The 20269-nt window shown below is 40.8% G+C and overlaps 9 protein-coding genes across 9 annotated transcripts; 6 read left to right on the plus strand and 3 right to left on the minus strand.

Annotated features, from left to right (window-relative positions):
• Positions 1-102: 102 nt before the first annotated feature.
• Positions 103-671, minus strand: LOC145701745 (uncharacterized). Its single transcript, XM_081778964.1, has 3 exons — positions 545-671; positions 408-501; positions 103-366 (listed from the first exon to the last, which is right to left on the minus strand). Exons 1-3 carry the CDS (start codon positions 616-618, stop codon positions 103-105), a joined length of 432 nt encoding a protein of 143 aa, XP_081635090.1. The 5' UTR covers positions 619-671.
• A 1178-nt stretch (positions 672-1849) lies between these two features.
• On the plus strand, positions 1850-3952 carry LOC145704685 (serine/threonine-protein kinase pim-1-like). Its single transcript, XM_081782157.1, has 6 exons — positions 1850-2023; positions 2547-2845; positions 2893-2980; positions 3026-3169; positions 3213-3336; positions 3380-3952. The coding sequence occupies exons 1-6, from the start codon at positions 1884-1886 to the stop codon at positions 3626-3628; spliced, it is 1044 nt and encodes a 347-aa protein (XP_081638283.1). The 5' UTR covers positions 1850-1883; the 3' UTR covers positions 3629-3952.
• Positions 3948-6032, minus strand: LOC145704686 (uncharacterized). The gene is made up of 5 exons (XM_081782158.1): positions 4921-6032; positions 4456-4790; positions 4327-4409; positions 4164-4284; positions 3948-4119 (listed from the first exon to the last, which is right to left on the minus strand). Exons 1-5 carry the CDS (start codon positions 5123-5125, stop codon positions 4042-4044), a joined length of 822 nt encoding a protein of 273 aa, XP_081638284.1. The 5' UTR covers positions 5126-6032; the 3' UTR covers positions 3948-4041.
• A 1393-nt stretch (positions 6033-7425) lies between these two features.
• Positions 7426-10262, plus strand: LOC145701746 (sodium/hydrogen exchanger 3-like; the record flags this gene model as incomplete). Its single annotated transcript, XM_081778965.1, has 11 exons — positions 7426-7723; positions 7782-8051; positions 8209-8298; positions 8343-8443; positions 8575-8780; positions 8856-9090; positions 9130-9361; positions 9405-9574; positions 9616-9780; positions 9822-10059; positions 10104-10262. Coding segments are annotated over 11 exons (2136 nt in total), but the record flags the coding sequence as incomplete, so codon positions are not given.
• An 861-nt stretch (positions 10263-11123) lies between these two features.
• On the minus strand, positions 11124-12711 carry LOC145702377 (uncharacterized). The gene is made up of 5 exons (XM_081779597.1): positions 12204-12711; positions 12072-12162; positions 11902-12026; positions 11639-11861; positions 11124-11597 (listed from the first exon to the last, which is right to left on the minus strand). The coding sequence occupies exons 1-5, from the start codon at positions 12570-12572 to the stop codon at positions 11230-11232; spliced, it is 1176 nt and encodes a 391-aa protein (XP_081635723.1). The 5' UTR covers positions 12573-12711; the 3' UTR covers positions 11124-11229.
• Positions 12712-14506: 1795 nt separating this feature from the next.
• LOC145702866 (casein kinase I-like) lies at positions 14507-15926 on the plus strand. The gene is made up of 4 exons (XM_081780155.1): positions 14507-14640; positions 14693-15041; positions 15085-15371; positions 15417-15926. Exons 2-4 carry the CDS (start codon positions 15020-15022, stop codon positions 15828-15830), a joined length of 723 nt encoding a protein of 240 aa, XP_081636281.1. The 5' UTR covers positions 14507-14640; positions 14693-15019; the 3' UTR covers positions 15831-15926.
• Positions 15927-15979: 53 nt separating this feature from the next.
• LOC145702865 (casein kinase I-like) lies at positions 15980-17672 on the plus strand. Its single transcript, XM_081780154.1, has 4 exons — positions 15980-16221; positions 16302-16433; positions 16496-17023; positions 17067-17672. The coding sequence occupies exons 1-4, from the start codon at positions 16138-16140 to the stop codon at positions 17535-17537; spliced, it is 1215 nt and encodes a 404-aa protein (XP_081636280.1). The 5' UTR covers positions 15980-16137; the 3' UTR covers positions 17538-17672.
• Positions 17673-17830: 158 nt separating this feature from the next.
• LOC145702731 (RNA polymerase II subunit A C-terminal domain phosphatase SSU72-like) lies at positions 17831-18854 on the plus strand. Its single transcript, XM_081779992.1, has 4 exons — positions 17831-17991; positions 18096-18290; positions 18376-18633; positions 18677-18854. Exons 1-4 carry the CDS (start codon positions 17923-17925, stop codon positions 18788-18790), a joined length of 636 nt encoding a protein of 211 aa, XP_081636118.1. The 5' UTR covers positions 17831-17922; the 3' UTR covers positions 18791-18854.
• A 14-nt stretch (positions 18855-18868) lies between these two features.
• LOC145702733 (putative splicing factor, arginine/serine-rich 6) lies at positions 18869-20263 on the plus strand. Its single transcript, XM_081779994.1, has 5 exons — positions 18869-19042; positions 19466-19527; positions 19602-19695; positions 19741-19827; positions 19972-20263. Exons 1-5 carry the CDS (start codon positions 18909-18911, stop codon positions 20066-20068), a joined length of 474 nt encoding a protein of 157 aa, XP_081636120.1. The 5' UTR covers positions 18869-18908; the 3' UTR covers positions 20069-20263.
• The last annotated feature ends 6 nt before the right edge of the window (positions 20264-20269 follow it).

Here is a 20269-nt window from a genome sequence, read left to right on the forward strand (position 1 = left end):
AAGTCTAATCCTAGAAATTTACTACTAGAATCTTTTAATTCTTTTTGAGTTTATATGAAAATATAATGACTCTCCATGGAAAAGTAAACAGTGTACTAGTATTTAACAGAAATATTGAAATTTTGAATCAGGACAGGTCGATGATGGTTTCTGCGCGTTCGTGGGTGTCCATATTTTGAAAGTAGATTTTAAGCTGGTAGATGTTCTTAATCTTGATTTTTTGAAATGAAAGAGGGAAGCTGTGATCACGAACAGTTCCTGCTGAAAACCAGCGACATTGCAGGTAAGCGAGGAAGTCGCTATTTCTGAATGGTTTGGAATTTGCCAGATTACTGCCACTGCCGCATTTACAAATATAAGCCCAGCCTTGAATATAGTTTCAGAGTTTTACTGCATAAGAAATTTACCTGGATGTAAACGCAAGCTTTCCAGCCGTAAAAATTCTCACCAATCTTTTTGTAATATCTCACGTAGTATTTGTAGAAAAGAAGCCACAAAGTTCTAAACTCATAGGACTGTAAATTATCTTGAAAGCTTGGCTTACATGAAAATCGCTGACCAAATGACGTTTCCAACAACGAAGCCAAACGATGCAAATGTTGAGCAGGATCCCATCATGAAAAAAGCTAAAAAGACCTTTTCACTCGAATCGGTTTGCAATTAGACTTTACCGTGCACGACGCCGAAACAGGAGAGGATGACAAGCATGGATGGACATAAAAATGGCTTGCACATGAAACGCATTCCAAACAAAATGCAGCTGAAGAAGAAAATCACGGCGATGGTGAATCGAGCTTGAAGTGCTGGTAAATAGGGACATGAAATTTCATGGCTAAAAAGAGAAGGACGATTCATAAATAATGTTCAAAGAAAAGTTACTCGTTTTTGATGTACTGCAATCTTGGCTCGTAGATCCACATTTTATCTTGTTATGAATGACCACTGATCATCGGCCATTTCATAACAGAAATATTTTCGTAAAAATGAGTTCTAGAATCTGCAGACCATGGTTGATTAGAGAATGCCAATTTGGAACCGGCAAACCAAGTTCGAACCAATCCACATGACCTTACCCCAATTTTTTTGTATTTTTATTTTGCTGGCGCTGGGGAGCGCGCGAGTGTGATTCAAATCTGGCGCCAAGTTCCTATTCGCGCTGCGATATTCTCGCTCGCGCGCATTTCGATTCCCCGAGTAGATTTTCATCCCTCCCCGCATTCTGACGCAAGAGAAGAGAAGAGTTTCCTGTTCACAAGAACGCGTAGTCTCCGAAGAACCGATGAATTTTTAACAGCTTTTTATTGCGATTCCAGTCGCTTGTCGCCTCCCTAGAGGCAGGTTTGTTTCTAGAACCTTGACGAAGCACGACCGAGAGAACGAGCCTCAACCAGTTCAACAGGAAAAACAACATCTCAAAAAGGAATAAGGATATAAAATTAGAGTCGCTTCAATAGTCCTCACAGGCGAATAGAAGAATGCTTCAACTTTCTTAATCCGAAAGCTCTAGAAAAAAGTAGAACTTCCTTTTCGATTATATCATGCATTATTCTTAGGTTTAAAAGCCCATATAAGATCTTAGAAAGTTCAGTAATAAACAAGCTTGTAAATCACTAAAGAGCGAGAACAACATCAAAGCTTTTGGTCCTCAACAACGAGGAGTAGGCCCAATTATTCGTCTCAATCGCTTGTAAAATTCTACGGGCCTTTTCCGTCTGCGCGTCTTTTCCCTCGATTTCAAGTCTGGCCGACTTTAAAAAGCCTTTTTAAATTGTTGTTAAATCTCGATGCAACAAATATAGCGATTTCGAAAATTGCACAGCGCCGCTTTTCAGCATTTCGCAGTTGGTTATTGATTGAATATCCTTATAAGAGAAGTTTTTACGATGAGCTCCCGCGTAAGCAACTACAGACCTCCACCAACGACCAGCACAGTTCCAGTAGCGCCAAGTACCTCCAGAAACGTCGTCGATCAAGTCCTGGCCTCGTTCCAGCCATCGATTCGCCATGACTCTGATCCAAAGAAGTAAGTTTCTTGCCACTTTTATCTGACCGAGAAAGTACCTTGTTTTTCAACCGCAGAAAATTTCACGCCATTTCCAAGTGAAAAATTTGCCAATCGTGAAATAGTGCTTTTATGAAAGAAAATACGATGCTTATCTGGCGAGAATGTAAGAGATCGTTTTTCATGATTTCACTTTGATCTTTGAAGTATTTTTGATGGAATTTAGATTCACTTGATTAGTAAAGAATTAAATTTTTAAAATTATTGAAAAACTTGATTTTATAATTTTTTGAGATTATTCTTATTTACGCAATTTTCTAGTACCTTTTCGCGGAATTCTTGAAATGTGACTTTGTCATGCGTATTTGATGACTAGATTTTTGACGATTAGGCGAGGAAAGAGCTCAAGTCTCCAAATTTCCCAATTTCCAGATTTTTTTACAATGAATTATTTACGCAAACGCAAAAGAGAAAATATGACTATGTCAAGTCGTAAGATCAGGTCCGGTAGTAAGTTTTTTCAGAACTGATTTTGCATTTCAAGGTTCGATGATTATTACGAAAAAGGAAAGCTGATCGGCTCTGGAGGGTTCGGGTCAGTTCACTCCGGCAAATCCAAGCGCACCAGAGAGAATATTGCGATCAAGTACATTTTGAAGCAGCGCGTGCCCAAGTGGACCGAAATTGTTGTTGGGGATCAGCCGAAACGAGTCACGTTAGAGATTCAGCTTCTCCGGCGAATTGGCAAGCATGAGAATATCATCGCTCTTCGCGAGTGGTTTGAAAACTCAGTCGAGTTTATCTTGATCTTCGACCGCCCTGCTGCTCACAAAGATCTGTTTGGTAAAAAAAATCAAAAAGAGTTCAACAAAATTTGATGATGGTTTTAGATTTCATATCAGATGCTGGGAAGTTATCAGAAAGCGTTTCTCGAAATTTCTTCCGTCAGATTGTCAGTGCCATCGATTTCTGTCACAGGTGAATGCAAATCATACTTGCAGAAGTTAAACTGTTATTCAAAAGACGCGGCGTAGCACATCGCGACCTAAAGGACGAAAATTTCGTTGTGGATATGGACACAAAGCGACTCTTCCTGATCGATTTTGGCTCCGGCGCGCTGCTCCACAACGGCCTCGATACTGTTTACACGGATTTCGATGGGACACGGTAAGAAAATCCGTTGAGGGCCTTACTAATTGGGGCGTTTAAGGGTTTACTCTCCGCCTGAATGGATAATGACGAAAAGATATACTGCCAATGGCCTTGCTGTTTGGTCATTAGGCATTTTGCTTTACGATATGCTTTCAGGCGACATACCCTGGGATAATGATCAGGTAAAAAAGTCAACTTTAATTTCAATAATTAGGGATTTTTAAGGACATTTGCACAGGCAAGCTTCTCCCAGAAGATCAAATAAAATCGAATAATCCGACAAACCAAGTGCCGCTCTTCACAAAATGGAGCGCAGAACTCAAGGACCTGCTCATAAGAATGCTTCAGCACGATCAAAAACGCCGCATAAAGATGGAGCAGGTCCTTACTCACTCTTTTGTCAAAACGTCTACCCTTTCTTACTCGAGCCCGGCTAGAGTAACTCGCAGTATGACGAGCAAAACTCGTCGGTGATGTACTCTCAATTATGGCTTTTACATCTTGAATAGTATCAATGTGAAATGTTAACTAGTCTTGAAAAATTACACTTTTATTGCTGCTCAAAACATTTTCTCTTACGGTTAATTATCTAGAGCCTCATTCTATGTATGAAATACCCTTAAATGCCCACAAAGAAAATTAAACGATAATTCGTTGCCTCAAAATCTGCTCCATGCTGGTCCCACTTATCTGGTTCCAATTTCCTAACTGTTCTCTACTTGCATTTTACTGTGCTTATACTTTTAATTTGCTCAATCCAAAATGATGAATCAATAAATTTTTTTCTGACGAATTGAAGTTTGCGTTGATTTATTTGTAATTGTATTGGGTTCACAATTATCAAATTTCCTCTTGTGGGTTCTTTTTGGCCCGCAAGAGTGGCCACTTTAGCAAGGTGTGACTGTGTAAGTTCCTTGATAAGTATCTGCCTTGTTTCCTTTTGTTGTTGGAAGCCCAATCGCAGCCTTAATGAAAACGGGGGAAAAAACAAGGAGGAAAATAGTGTTACCTTGAACGCAGAGTGGCTGAGAGCTATGTGCCCAGGTCCATCATAAACGTCGACAATTTGAACCTTGGCAATCGGACCACCTTTGCAGCCGCTAAAAGGTGGACACCAGACAAATACGCATCTGAAAAGAAAAAATACAAATTTGTATTTTTGATAAACTTACTTTCCACAATCGTCTCGAGATCCGACCCTGGAGTTGATCGCGGCGTAAATAGCAGATTTAGGGTTGATTCCGCAGACTCCGCTCTAAAGAATGAAACTGTTTAGTATTTTCTCTTGGTAGAATATTTACTGTTGGATTTGCCGGAGCGCCGATTCCAGTAAGTGATTGAAGTGAACCTCCAAAAGATGTTTTCTTCGTAGTTGGTGGCTGGGTAGTCGTTGTTGTTCGCGGGGTGGTTTTTTCTTCAATCAAAAAGGGACTGAGGAAATCCGCAATGAAATTATCAAACTGAGCTCCAGTTGCGCCGAGGTTTCTATCCTTGACAGGCGATTCCATGATTGGGGCCGCCATTTGTTGCTCGAAAATGGAACTGCTAGGAGAATCATGCTGCTTTTTCTTTTGCGCTTCTAAATCACGGCATCTCTTGATGTTTTTTCCAGGTGGGCAATCCACCTTTCCACCAGCTAAAAAATAGTTTTTTTTAGCTGACAATTAGAAGAATAAAATAATGACGGCTTGAATGAACTTATTCAGACTCATAGGAGTAACTGGCAATTGTAAATTGCTGACAAGAATTATATGAGATATAATTACTTTTTCCTCCTTTGCCTCCTTTTGCACCTTTCCCGCCCTTCTTCCTAGGACGGGTTGTTGCAGCGGGCCGAGTTGGCCGGACATAAGGTGTCGTTCTTCGCGTCGTTCTTCTCGTGGTTGTTCGGCGTGTTGTTGTCGCTGAAGTCGGTTTGGGTTTGCTTCCGAAAAATCCGCCACCAGATGAACCGGATCCAAAGACACTCATGAAGCTTCCGCCACCTTTTTTAAGATCATTTACCGCTGAATACTGCAATGAAAAAATCCCTATCCATAAATTAAATGAACGTTTCCTGATGACGACCCAAACATGCCACCCGAGGACACTTTCTTGGGTGGAGTCGCTGGGGGAGCGCTTTTCGAAGGCTTAGAACCTCCGAACAAAGATCCCATTTGGCTGAAGATGCCTTTCGATTGCGTCACAATCTTCTTCGCTTGTTCCCCAGCAGGTGCAGGCTTGCCATCCAAATAGGCAAACTTGCCAATTTCCCAGTCTAGCAGCTTTGTTCTGACTCTAGCTCCACTATCATATTGAAGATATATTTCTAATGGAGCAGAGAGTGTGGTTTTTGGGCTCATCTTCCCACGCCAGTAGAAGTAATCAGCGCCTGACTTGAAAGGGTCTTGAGAGACGATGAATTTGGTCTTCGTATTTGCAGGACGGATTCGCATCCATGTAATTTTTTCCGGAACATCGATTGGCTGGACTTCCCAAGATCCAGATTTGTTATTATCTGTTGCTGAGTTCTAGCGTGCGACTCGTGTTTTCCCCGTGTTTGAGTAAACAGAGAAATCTCCATTTCCTTCATTCGATGTTATTTTGACTGACTCGCGAACTTTTCCTGTGACGTAAAGCTTTGGTCGGCGTTCTTGTGGACATTTTACGAAATTCCATGCGATGTTCATAGAACTTACTCTGTTCGCTTTTGATCCCATGAGACCGTTCCAAGCCTTTTGGTTGACTTCGATTTCTTCGTCTTCATAAGTCGTAGTGGCTTGGGCGACGACTTTAGCGATGATCTTTCTTGGTCTACCAGAGCTGTCTCGCTCACAGAATTGACCAACGCACGAAATTTGCGCGCACTTTTAGGGGATCAAAACACAAAATAATTCGAAAATTGCATAATGAAATTGAAAAATGTAGCATTCGAAATCATGGTTCTAAAACCCGACCCCGTCCACAGCTACTAAAGCTTCTCAATGTTCGACCATTGACGGCCATAATATAATCATCATTAACTTCAACAAGTTGGCAGCCAATGCCTCCTCGTTTATTTATATCTTCGAGGTTTGGATTCGGTTTGACTTTTCCCGAAGTAGCAACTAAAATATCACATGTTTTTCTCTAGTTCTCACTTTCGATCTTCAGTTGTACGTCGATTTTTTCTCTTACCTTCTCCATTTCTTTGTGTAATTTTTCTTAGAATTTTGTCACCTCTAGCCGCAGAGGCACCAGTTGCGAGCGAGAACACCGCAACGAGCTTCATCGGAGAAAAGTATCAGCCTGGTGTTGTGTTTTTTTTCTCCAATTTTTGTTATCAGCAGAGCGTCGGCTCAGCGTGGAGTTGATGGCGCCTGGGAGTCGAACATGAGAGATCACGATCGTGCTTTTTCGAAAGTTTGATAAGAGCGCCATTTGAACTTCCGCAGCTGCTCTTGTTTATATTTTATTATAGACAGTTATCAATATTTTCCCTAAGTTGTGTAATAGTCAAAATATTTCCACTCTCAATTAACCCAAAGATACTTCGTCTTCTTGATGTTCTAATAGTACAAATATTTGTTTAAATTTTTATGCCCTTACAATTATTTTTATGATTTGGAAATCAAGCCATAAATTAACAATTCGCCGGATATCATTTTTTGGAGTCCTCGTGTTAGCAATGCCCTTTTGAGCAATGGGCTGCGTTAACATTGAAGTCGGTAAATATCATTCGGCAAGTAACGTCAGGAATTTTTTCGTTCTGCCTCGTCTTCTAGCCAACTATCTTTCGTTTTTTCGTGCTAAGAGATTCAAGATCAAAGTGAAGGGACCGTTGATAGAACAGGAAAATGGAAGATATAGCTGTGGCCTCAGCTGAAGGTACTATTCAACTGCTTTTGCATCTTTTTGACATTATTTTCTCCAAAGCAGTAATTCCCTGACCAGTAATGTTTTGAGCGTAATCTCGTCAAATTAGAAAACGTAACACGATTTCTAAAACAATTCACGTTTCACGTACTCAACAAGCTTATAGATTTATTAGCAGCGCAACGTAAAGTCGAGTTCTTTAGCGTCGGAGCACCTTGAGATTGTGGGAGATTTAGAACATGGATGGGAAGAAGTCGGCGGTGTTTTTATTCTTTCCGTTTATGTTATTATCGCAGCGTTGCTAAAACTCGGGTTTCATCAAATTTGCGGCAATCCTTTTCCCGTACCTGAGGATTGGTTTCGTCAATTCAAAACTGTTATGATTACTCTATTATCATAATGGATTTACCAAGATTTAATTTATGGATTGACGAATCCTTTATCAGTGTGTGCTTCTTATCTGCACCGGACTTGTGGCGGGAGGGATTGCTTATTTGATCCAAGACGACCAGAATATTGCCGACATTTACTTTACGCCAACGATTTTCTTCGTCATTATCCTTCCGCCGATCGTATTCGAGGCCGGATATTTCATGCCTAAAGACCCGTTCTTCGATAATCTAGGAACGATATTGACTTATGCGATTTTCGGAACCTTTTTTAACGCTATGGCAATTGGTGGATCCATTTATTGCGTCGTTACGTATGGCCTCGTTCCCGGTTTTGACGAAGAGATCAGGAAGGGTGAAGAAATCCATCTTTATTTCTCCAAGAAATCATCCGCTTTCTTCACACGATGCAAGTTTCATTCACTGCCTTCTGTTTGGATCTATTATTTCCGCTGTGGATCCGGTCGCTGTCATTGCGGTCTTCGATGAAATCCACGTGAACATGACCCTCTACATTTGCGTCTTCGGTGAATCGCTGCTCAACGATGGTGTAGCTGTTGTGCTCTACCGAGTGTTTGAGGGCTTCGCGAATTTGGAAAATAACGAGCCTCCACCATCGAATTGGGGACCTGAAGGAAAATGGCTTCTCATTATTTTCTTTGATTCTATCAAGGGCGCATTGTCTTTGTTGAAAACAATTTTGATATAATTTGCAATTACTTCACGTGTCTGGCGCAAATGAAATTTACAAAATTAGTTGTCGATAATTAATGCTGAAAAAAGGACATCCTTGATAAATGGACAAAATTGAAAAAATTATGCTCAAGTTAGAGAAGCTTGAATCAGTTGGTCGAGCATTTTTGAAGTTTTTAGTCGTCGCTGGAGGTGGATTAGTCGTTGGTCTCGTCTACGGGTTTATCGGTAAACTGAATCAACTCGTCAACCTTTATTTGCGCTTCAAATAGGCTCGCTGATGACAAAATACACGAAACACGCTCCGATTATAGAACCGCTCCTCATTTACGCTTGTGCCTATTTGGCTTATCTCACCGCCGAGTGGATTCAGGTAAACCTAGCCTTCAACTTCATCTCTCACGCTCTCACGGACAAAATAAATACTTAGTAGCCTTCTCAATGTCAGGCATTGTTAAGGTCATCGTTTACAAAAGTGCACCTAGCGTTAATTGTCATTTCTAGCTCTCATCAATCATCGCGATCGTCTTCGCCGGGTTCTTCATGAAGCCATTTTGTGAAGCAAACATGGCTCCCAGTTCGATCTCATCTCTTCACTACATCCAAAAGCTCTTGTCGAGCATTATGGACATCACGATTTTCATTTTCCTCGGAATTTCAGCTATCTCCGACTTCTGGGTCCACTGGAATACTGGCTTTGTCATTTGGCTATTGGATTCGAAAAGATTTACTTTTAGACCTTCATTTTTTGATAAAAAGAATAAGTTCTCGATCCAATCTTAGACCATCGTCTTCATCACTATTTACCGAGTCATTTCCGTCTATGTCCTCACCTTCATTCTTAACATTGGACGTCTTGATAGAATCAGCTACGTTGACCAGTTCGTTATGGCATACGGAGGGCTTCGAGGTGGAATTGCATTCTCTTTGTGCAAACTTATGTGCATCAATACTGTTCCTTCAATTCAATCAATGTTGTGCTCGACTATCGTTGCTGTCTTCTTTACCTCTTTTGTCCAGGTAGTTAGCATAAAATATGTTCGCTATCTAATTTTTTAGGGGATGACAATTAAACCGATCGTAGAATGGCTTCAAGTCAAAAAACAAGGTGAACAGGAGCAGACTGTTTTGAAAGAAATGACCGAATCCGTCGTGGACCATTTGACTGTCGGAATCGCCGACATTATTCAATCACGTGGCCGTCATTGGTGGATGAACAGGATCGCCAATCTCACAGATGACTACATTACACCAATTCTTGTCCGTGAGCCTGATAAAATCAAGAACCAAAGTAAGCGGACGCAATTAAAAAGTCCCAACAAGTTTATCTCAAGGCATCATTGACGTCTGGGCTCAACTCAATGTGGAGGATGCTGCGAAACTTGTGCAGAAACAAACAGATGTTAAAAATTATGCTGGACTAGAAAACGACGACGACGATTTGAACAAAATCAGATTATTGTTACCTGGAGCTCTCGTTGGCGATGAAAGGATCAATCCTGAAGTAAGTTTTTTGCGATGAGTGTGTTTTTAACAAAAATTCAGGCGCCCCATGGCCAAGAAGGTTTTGGCGGAGAAAGAGCACAAACAGACATCAAAATGCACCACATGCTTCGCGACAACCTCTACGCGAACAGACAACGAATCGAGCTTTCTGGCCACATCAAGTATCGAAATCTTGGTTCAAGCTCTGAGCAAGCTAATTTAACGGTATTTTTTATTTCACGAATTCTATTTATGAATTCCCTTAGAAACAACAGCAAGAAATCCTCGTCCGCCGACGAATCAAGTCGTTGAAAGAAACGCCTGAGCAGATAGAGTTTAGAAAGCAGATGAGGAAGACAGAGGCCCAAAGAAAAACGTATAGAAAGACAATAAGCGAAGGAAGAAAAACAATGAGCTTGGAACCTAGGAAGACGGTGACAACGCCAGTAACTCCACAGCCAGAAATGTTTGAGATGGCGCCGAGAAAAACAAAGATTTTATTTGGTAAATTTTCAATATTAAAATTATCTTCGTAAAATAAACTTCAGAAGAGCCCGTTGAACCCACTCCACCTTCCGACCTTCCATGGAGAAATAGCGGCAACGATGACCACGCTGCAACGCGATCAACTCAAGGACGACCTCAATCCCAGCTCTTAGAACACGAGAAATCACTTTAACTTATTTCCCATCTGTAATAAAGACGTACATATATACAGACATTCTTTATTTATCTTCAGAAACGCTGATTGTGTCACTAGAGAGTGATGGCAGTTTGATCGCCTTCAATTTCTTCTTTCTCGACTTGAGAAACGTTTTTTCGAATGAACTTGGTTTTATGGTTTGATTTGGACAGTCTTTCGCCATCTTTTTATATACGAGTTCGAGCTTCTTTAGGCTTTGAGATATTTCTGACTCCTTGGTTCTTTGCTTTTGAATGGTTCTCAATAGAAATTTAATACTGATACTTTTATTTGATTGAATAACCTTAGCTTCTCATGAAGACTTTTGATTGTTTCGAATATGCCGATTTCTTCATCTCCCAGCTTGTCTATTTCTGTCTATTTTTGGAATTTTTACGCTTAGTGAAAAGAATTTTGAGACTCGTAAATAATGCTCTTCCTGCAAATCTGTAATTTCTTTTTCGAACTTTTTCTTCTCGATAACTTCAAGCTTCGTTTTCGCATCCATAATTTTCTTTTCGGACTCCTCGATAATTTTTCTCAAATTTTCTTCCTCCGAATTCATCGTCAGATAAAAAAAAGTCTAAGGTAGTGTTTTTTAGTACACGCGGCAGTGACAACTTCTTCCAGGTGTATTGAACTGCTGTCAAATTATCCAACACTGCATCAACCAAGTCCTTATAATGGCCAGCAACGCAAACACATTATCAAATTTTTGAAATACTATAATTACTCTATTCGCTCTTTGTGACTCTCTTTTAGGCAAAAGATGAGAAGATGCAGCCTGTAAGAACACAGAAGCTTCATTTTCAAGTGGACATGCCAAATCTACCCTTGAAATCGATTCTCATATTTTGCAAGTACTCTTGTCTTGCGCAAGTATCTTTTTATTTCGAAGCTCGAATTCATGAATCTTTTGGATACAGAAATGTGAAAATAATGTGCAGAATATACAAAGTTGTAAACATAAATAGAAGCTATCAATAATTATTCTAGTGCGGAGCAACAGGACATGTAATTATTCCACCGTAGCCTTCTAATTCATCCAATGCCGGGCAATGCGAGTTTTCTGATTTGACATTCCATGCCAAACCACCGCCTTCGGGAGTAAGGATGTACCACCCAGTTCCATATACGCTGTAGCTGCCATATTTGATCGTGAAGATGCGTTGACCTTCTTTCACCTTTTCCTGAATGTACTCGACGTTTCCAGACGAGTCGCGGAAGACTTTATTCTTATTTGGGTCGCTAGCATCGGTTTCCATGCGAATAGAGAAAATACCAGCGTAGGGCATAGTAGACTCGAGCATCAATTTCGAGCAGCAGACTCCATGCGAATGATTGTTCACAAGATTTTTCGCTATGAAAATTATTGAAGAGTCTTTTTTCATTCAAACTTACCTTTTTCAACTTTTCTAAAGTCGACGCAATCCTTGCAATCACAATGGTCTTTTGTTATGCCGCAGTAGCCGTTAGGACTGCAACAGGGGCCATTGTGTGGTTTTTGTATCGTCCAGTCGGCCTCAGTGGTACTGCATCCTGTATTGTTCCATTTCGGACCGCAGTGATGATAGTTTGGCCCAGCCAGAATCGGCGGGAGAACAGGATGGTTCTTGTGCCAGTCCTAAACGATCGATTTTGATCTGAAAATCTTGAAAAAGTACCTTTGGATTACAAAGTGGAAATTCTTCAACATATTTGTAACCATCAATTTTGCAGTCTACGTGGTGCTTCACAAACTTCGGCCAAAGACAATCAATACTTTCGGGCGTATATTTATGGACGATCACTGAAATGAATATTTCATTTTTTGGGATTTTGAATAAAACATTACCAGTTTCAGCAACTTTACAAACATCAAATTTAAGTTCGTCACGTGGCCGAAATCCCCAAACGTGGAATCGTTTGTCAGCAAAAACGTGATCCTAGAGACCAAATATTAAATGTAGAGAATGACAGTAATTACCTGTAGGCCAGCTCGACGCATGCACACTCCAATAAAGGCGTCGTCAATCGGGATTATTGGAGTTATTTTGATATTTTCTTGAAGAGCAAAAATGGCTTTACGGTTCATTACCAAGCCACCTCCGGAAACGTACGGTGGGTATTTATCTTCAGGCCAAATATCATCTCCGTATTTCTTGCCAACGCCACTTTTGTCTTTTTTCACTTTCGGCTGCTGCGGCAATTTGTTCCCCCAGATTCCAGCTTCTTCGTAGTCTTTCTTCTCGTCAATAAAATCCAACAAACCAAATGGATTCACCAGAACATCATCGTCTCCTTTGAACGCAAATTTTACATCTGGGCAGTTGTGAATCGTCCAAGTCAAAAACATTGAGTCTTTGAAAGTCAGATTGTGGAAGGAGTCCACAAAATCGCCGAATAAAATATCATCATGAAGCAATTCATCTTCCACTAGTGATGACGGGGCATCTTCGCTTGCGCCAAGCAAGAAGACGAACTTGGCATTAAAACCTTTGTACAATGAAAGTTGCCCATAACTCCTTCGAATTGCATCTCGACGGTCTTTATTTTTCAGCGAGCTTTTGAGACCAAGAACAAGGTCGGTCTTTGTAAGAGTTGTCAACGATTAAAAACATTTGACAAGGTGATAACAAACTATTAATTCTTGACTATACAAATTTCAAGCTTGGCAACTCTTTCCTTTTTAGGGATCTCTCTTGGTGAGTAGAGAATACTGAATGCAAGAGTTTTCGTAACTGGAGGATCATAAGTTCCTACATCAACGAAGAATTTCTCAGAGCTGTCAACAAGTGGACTTTTTGGAGCGGGATACTTGTTGTATTTCACTTTGCTGTGGACGAAATTGGACGAAACAGATTTGGAATCGCAGGGCTCATTTTCCGACCACTGCAAAATTGGCTTCGTAGATTTGAGGAGAAATAATTCTGATCTGAGAGCGATTGTGTAGTAAAGCAATAGGAAATTCGTCGTCAAACTGGCGATCAGTAGAGGGTTTCCTGAACGTGTCTCTTTACTTGATGTTTGATTGCTCATTTTCTCATATTTACACTGTACATTTTTACTCTCCGTTTTTAGCGAGACACTCAAAAGATGAACAAAGACTCATAAAATCAGGCAAGCGCGGATTAGGAATCATCTAATATCCTAGAATGATTATTTAGCTATTATAGCTAAATATGATATTAATTCATTTGTCATATCCTTAGTTTTTTGCTGTCTTGTTTCTTACCTAAAGGATTTTGAGATCTTCGCCCTGCAAGTCTCTTATACTGAGCCATAATGTTCGGCAAATCTCGATCTGGTATAAACTGCTTCTCTCTAGCAACGCTTATCGGATGAATTCAGACGCAGGAGCCACTAACAGGCATTGTAGGATTTAGTAGACATTGCTTTGGTAATGTTTGTCAATGTGTCAAATCGCCTGGGCCCTATGAGCTCTTTGTGTGAACTTTGTTAGTCACAAACTCAAATTCTTCACTCGCCTCAGGCACTGGCAACGTGCCTGTCAAGCCCCATCAAATGCGGAAGTAACGCTCTCCTTTGTTTTCTCGTTTTTACGAAAAAATTGTGAACTGGCAGGTGTCCGTGATTTGGCTTATAAATGTATTCAACCATGCTTAGACGATAGATTGATCGCGTGAATGGCCATTTTTCTCTGAGGAATCTGGGATAATCGAAAGCCCCCTTTCTTCTATTGCAGAGCTCGAATCATTGCTTAGGGAGGAGTGAATTATGCAGTCGTCTACAGATGAATGCGGTGACGATCTCGGACCGACCTGCAAAATTAAAGGGCCCGTACAGGACAATGGAGACAAAGGGGATGAATTATTCCAACAGATGTGTAGATTGTGCGGTGTAGTTTTTCAATAATAAAAGCCATAATTTGTTACTTATAGTCTGATTACTTATTCAAAGCACTTATATATCGAAGTAAAGTAAAAATTAGGACGCTATAATGATTCTGATAATTAAGTTGTATAAAATAATGTCATGCTCGTACGAGGCGACTTCACAAACTACGAACGAAAACTTTGTATCCGAAAGAGAGGTGGGGCTTGGAAATAATTTAATTGAGAGAATTATCCTGTTTTCTTACTGCCAAAGAACGTCTGTGTGCTCTGTGCCTGTCTTTTAACAAACTCCAAGATAAATTCTTACATTTTTCTTGAAAGTATCTTTTTATCTACCCTCGTGCAGTCACCGTTTATGGGCTGCAAAAATAAGACACAATAGTTCAGTCAACAGAATTACCTCGAAGGACGGCCCGAAAGATATTCAGAGAAACCCGCCCATGACTCCAATTGCACATGGGTACCTACAATAATCTGAAAGAGATGCATGTTCAAACTCGTATTGATGATGGACACATCGCATGCGTTCATAGAAGGAGTCAGCCAGAGCCTTGTCCGATGTTCCAGGTAGCTTCGAACTTTCGTCATCTTCATCAAAGAAAATCTATACTTATTAAAGTTCATGAGATGGCTTGGTGGTGGTAGATTTGGCGATATTCATCTAGGAAGGAGGCTCAAAGATGCTAAAGAAATCGTACTGAAAGTAGAACGGTCCAATGCAGACCTTCCTCAGTCTTTGGTTCATATATAATGTATTTTTTTCGATTTGAGATTTAAAGTTTGAATTCTTAACCAATGATAGCTTAAAATCGAACATGTGATATATAGCATTCTTCACAATAGAAAGAACAAGAAACTTGATCATTTCCCATTTTTTCACAGGTTCGAGCATTCCGTGAACCTCAATTACACCGAGTACAGAGACGGAAAATCGTTGGATTCTGGAATGGACAAATTCAACTTCTTGGGTAACTCATTTCAATTCAAGAACCTAGAAATATGATTCTTTAGCGATTGAGCGACTTGGACCTGATTGTTCCAAACTCCTTGATCATGCGAAACAACAAGAACTCTACAAGAAAAACAGCCATCCTAATCAAGAATTCAATCGAGGCTTGAGTTATACAACAGTGGTCGAAGTTGGGGAGCAACTTTTTTCCGCCTTGAAATACATGCATGAGAAGGAGATAATCCATCGCGATATCAAGCCGCAGAATATTTTGGCCGGGAGAGGAAAAGATCGCATCCGAAACATCTTCCTCGTCGACTTTGGTGTGGCAAAGCGTTTCAAGGAAGAGGTAACTCAAGAATCTGACTCTCGAAGTTTAACACACTCAAAAAAGGGAAAATTCATGAAGGATGGAATCGGAACCCGCGTGGGAAGTGCTCATTATCACTCGATTAATCTCATGTACGACGATGCATCAGTCAGAGATGACTGTATTTCAGCAATTTACGTCCTTGTTGAACTGTACAAAAGCAAGCTCTGGTGGGAGCACTTGCATCCAAATAATGAGGATGAAGAGATGTGCGAGATGAAGACTGAATATCTTGATGAGGATAAATGGGCTGATGAGTTCCCAGAGCTCGTACCACTTTGCAAGGTTCTGGTAGAGCTGCATATCACCCTCTTCGACGAAATGCCCCCGTATGCGCTCATCAAAACCACCTTCGACGAAATGAAAACTTCCAAATTCTACAAAGATCAACAACTCGACTGGTTGATTGAAGAAAACGGCTTCAAAAAGCTCTGGTGAACAAAAGTCTTTTCCTCGCTGAAATCACACTTGTCATTTTCTTTGAAGTTCAGGTTCACAATCTCGAAATAAAATCTCACCAACTGTCACGTCTTTTTTGCCTCCGGCAGTAAAAAGCGTAAAAATAAAACGCATCTATCGATTCCGGAAACATGTGTGAAAGTAATGAGTCATGATATTTACTTTTTCGTTTTCCCTCTGAGACGTTCGCAGGTTTTCATCAAAAAGGGAAAAGCAGATCGAGACGCCCCGGAGGCTTTCTCTATTATTTCGATTTTTCTTGAAGAAAAAGGAGTCGATCGAGAGAATGAGAGACAGATTCATCATTGATGAAGGGCAAACAGTCTGTGTACGAAGGAGAACAGTGCCGGAACCTGTTCCGATGTTTCAGGTAAAATTTCAACTAAAAAATTTGCGATCCATTATGAAAAAAATGATAATTTTTCATTGATGAACAAATATTTCTGATAGATCAAAAATCAACTTGGATCTGGAGGATTTGGTGCAGTCTACGAAGCTCTGAAGATAAATTCGAAAACCAAATCAGACGAAACGGTCGTGCTGAAATTGGAACGAGCTGATGCTGAATACCCCCAGGAATCGGTTTATTTCCATTTTTAATTGAAAACGAAGAATAATTAGCGAGAACCACGAAAAAGTTGAAGATCGAGTACACAATTTACACCAAACTACACGATCGACAAAGCAAAAAATTGAGAAATTTCGCATTCTTCCATCGATTTGCTTGTGATGTCGAGCTTCAGTCGAAGGAGGTGGTGGATGACCCCCGACTACCTGACTTTGGCCAAGTAAAGTTCCGTGGACCGCAGAGCTTCAACATCTTAGGAACAGATCACTTATTTTTTATGAATATTTTCGCCAAACAAACCATTATTGATCTTCAGAAAGCTCTTGAAAAACTGGGCCCTGATCTGCTTACTATTCTCAAGTACGCCAAAGCCAACGACTTCTACCTTTTGAACAAGCACTACAACCAGAAATACAACAAGGGATTGAGCTTTACTACCGTCATTAACACGGGAGAGCAAATCTTCAGCGCTCTGGAATATCTTCACTCCAAGAACTTGCTGCACCGAGATATCAAGCCGCAAAATATTTTAACTGGCCGGGATGATCGGAAGCAGAACATTTTTCTCGTCGATTTTGGTCTTTCTAAATGCTACAGAAATGGGGTAAACTTCGAAAACGGGATTACAACAGTTATCTTAATCTTAGATGAAGGAAATGCCAGACGAACACAAGCACGGGCCAGGAACTGACTTCTACAAGTCGATCAACATCACCTCTCCCTCAAAGGATCAGCGCGAAAACATCAGCTCCGCTTCGCTCAGGGATGACTGTATTTCCGCCATCTATGTTTTGATTGAGCTGTACAAGGGCGAACTTCCCTGGGGGAAATACGATCGAAGTCAGAAGAAGAAGATCTACGAGATGAAGGAAGCCCTCCTAAACGAGAAAAAATGGAAAGCCGAGTTTCCAGAGCTCCTGCCCCTTTGCCCAGTCCTCGAAGACCTCCATGTTCTCCAATTTGGAGAAACACCTCCTTACAGGGACATCAAGCAGACTTTCGATGCGATGAAAACGCATCGAAACTACCGCCAAGATGAATACTTGGACTGGCTCATCGAAGAAAATGGATTCGACATTCTCTGGCAGCCAAAAATCACGAAAAGAAGAACTTGTTGAAGATTCGAAATGCTTTTATAAATTTGTCGCTCACATTCATACATGTTCATTGAAATTCAAATAGAGATTCATTACTGCAAAATTTCCCTTGAGAATAAGTTCAAGTTTTCTGTCTTTTTACGAAATAAAATTGTAACAAAGAAAAAAATTTTGCGTAATTTATGAGTGAGGAAGGTATCTCTAGCATCTGTACGTAAGATACGGTAAATTCAAAAGCGATCGAAAAAAGTGAAGAAAAAAAACGTTAATTCCGCGCGCCGCAAATGAACGCGCGTTTTGCGCCGCGCTCGGCCGCTTATTGGAGCGTTCTCGCGGAGAAAGAGGAAAAATTGATTAGATTTGGAACTTTCAGAAAGAGAGCATTCGGGAAGAGCAGGTTGAGAAGATGTCGCCGAGTGCGATAAGTGGGCCACTGATGTCAGAGTTGAGCGTTGACGAAAGGAAGAAACGGTTGAGAAAGCGTTTGAGATTGATAGCAGACTCTAGAGATAATTGAATTTACAGTATAACTGGAGAGTTTTGCCCTAGAAATTATGAAAAATATTGAAACGCAACTGAAGAATCGCTGTAATTTGCTCTTCAAACATGAATCGATCGATGGAAGCTCACCGGTTGCTGGAGAAGAAAGGGTACAACATTTCATCTTATGGGACGGGAAATCGAGTCAAGCTCCCAGGAACTTCCCACGACAACCCAAACGTGTATGCTTTTCAAACGCCCTACAATGAAATCTACGAAGATTTATACAGAAAGGTACAGCCCTAACCTAACCTGAGTGCTGAGTTCAATCCTTATTTCTGAATGATTTTTCCTTCAATTTTCATTTGAAAAATTGTAGGACCGAAACGTTTACCGCCAAAATGGAATGCTAAACATGCTGGACCGAAATCGCAAGATCAAACGGCACCCGGAGAAGTTTCAGGACAACAAGGATGTCTTCAACATCATCCTGAGCTGCGAGGAGCGCGTCTACGATCAGATTCTCACCGATTTCAACGAAAGAAAAGCTAAATCGTTTACCCAGTGCCATGTCATCAACTTGGACATTCCTGATAATCATGAAGACGCGGATATTGGAGCTATCGTCTTTTCACAGGTAGGAGAGAATCCCCGCTCGCCCGATTTCTAGCAAAATTTAGTTGCTCGACGAGTTGATAAAAGACAACGATTTGGATGCAAACATCGACGAGTTGCTCCAATCCTTCGAGGAAGAAAAGAAGCGAGATCTTATGCACTCTGTCGTTTTCTACTGAAAAAACGCTGTCGAAGATTATTCTTGAATTCTAGGCTCAATTACTAAATTAAACGAACTGCCTTCAAAAAGTTAAAAGTTTGCCTTTTTCAGATTATCGAATAGAACAAGAGCCAAAGATGTCTCGGCGACGGGATATGGTTCGCGTTGAAAACGCCGCGTCCAAGATTTATGTTGGCAATTTGGGAGACTATGGAGACAAGGCCGAACTTGAGCGGGCCTTTGAAAAATATGGGGAAGTTATTTCCGTATGGTCACGGGTCGCAAAATCGATTTCAGGAGCATTTAGATGTTTTTCTTTTGTTCATAAGATTTCTACATATCATTTTTCCGCAGTGTTATCATATTTTCAATCGAGGATAACTGAAATTTACGGCGCCAAAAGCCTGGGCTTTTTTCGTTTCGTGCGGGGGCGACCCCTTGCCCATTGCCGCGCATAAAAACGAAGGCCACCGGTTGGTTCTACATTGAAATTTAGGACCACTCAATTTCTTTTCATTTTTTACCATCTACGGCAAGGAAACAACTCGAAAACAGAGATTCTACGATAGAATGGAAGTTTCCCTGGTAGTTTTAACGAATAGTTGGAGCTTTAATCAGATTCCGAATTTGTCAAAAATGGTTTTCCATTTTTCGAAAAATCAATCCGATACCAAGTTTTGCCACCCTAAAAACAGGTTGCACGACGGCCAACTGGCTTTGCCTTTATCGAAATGAAGGATCCTGACGACGCTGAAGGTTCGTCGATTGTGTGTTAGAGTCTCTCTCACTTTGACACTACATTTACCTTCACTTTCTTCCCCGTTTATTAGACGCCGTTAAATCTCTTGATGGAAGAGAAATTTGCGGACAACGAGTCCGTGTTGAAATGCGCAAGTCTCACAGAAGAATCGGCGGCGAAGACCGGTAAAAAAACGTGTATTATGCGTTGATTTTTACGTTGATTTTCAGTGGTCGCCGGGATCGTTACCGAAGTCGATCCAGATCTCGTGATCGAGGAGGACGTGGTGGAAGAGATCGACGTTCCCGTTCACCTCGGTAAGTTCAAGTCTAAAAAATCGGTTGCCTGGTTGTTTAGTTGATAAAAAATACTTTCGGGTTGGCGCACAACCGATTTGTCTAAACCTGGCGCTGATTATATCGAAAGCGAAAGATAACTTAAGTTAAAGTAAAATTTTTCAGACGTCGAAGAAGCCGATCCTACAGTCGATCGCCAAGAAGATCTCCAAGAAGATCCCCAAGATACTCTCGATCCCGATCTCGATCTCGTTCGCGATAACTCGCAAAACACCGCCTTGCTGAAGATTTCGCTGACTGTAACTGTGCCCTCATCGACTTCAGCAACGGCCTACTCTCCCACTTTTCTCTCTCTTGACTTACTACATGGGGTTATATCACCACGCGGCAACTAAGAAAATTTGGACTAAAGTAACTCATCCTTGTTATTCAAAACGAAATTTCACACTGCCCCTTACTCAGT

The sequence above is a fragment of the Oikopleura dioica genome, chromosome PAR, assembly GCF_907165135.1.
Source record: "Oikopleura dioica chromosome PAR, OKI2018_I68_1.0, whole genome shotgun sequence".
Taxonomy (NCBI): Eukaryota; Metazoa; Chordata; class Appendicularia; order Copelata; family Oikopleuridae; genus Oikopleura; species Oikopleura dioica.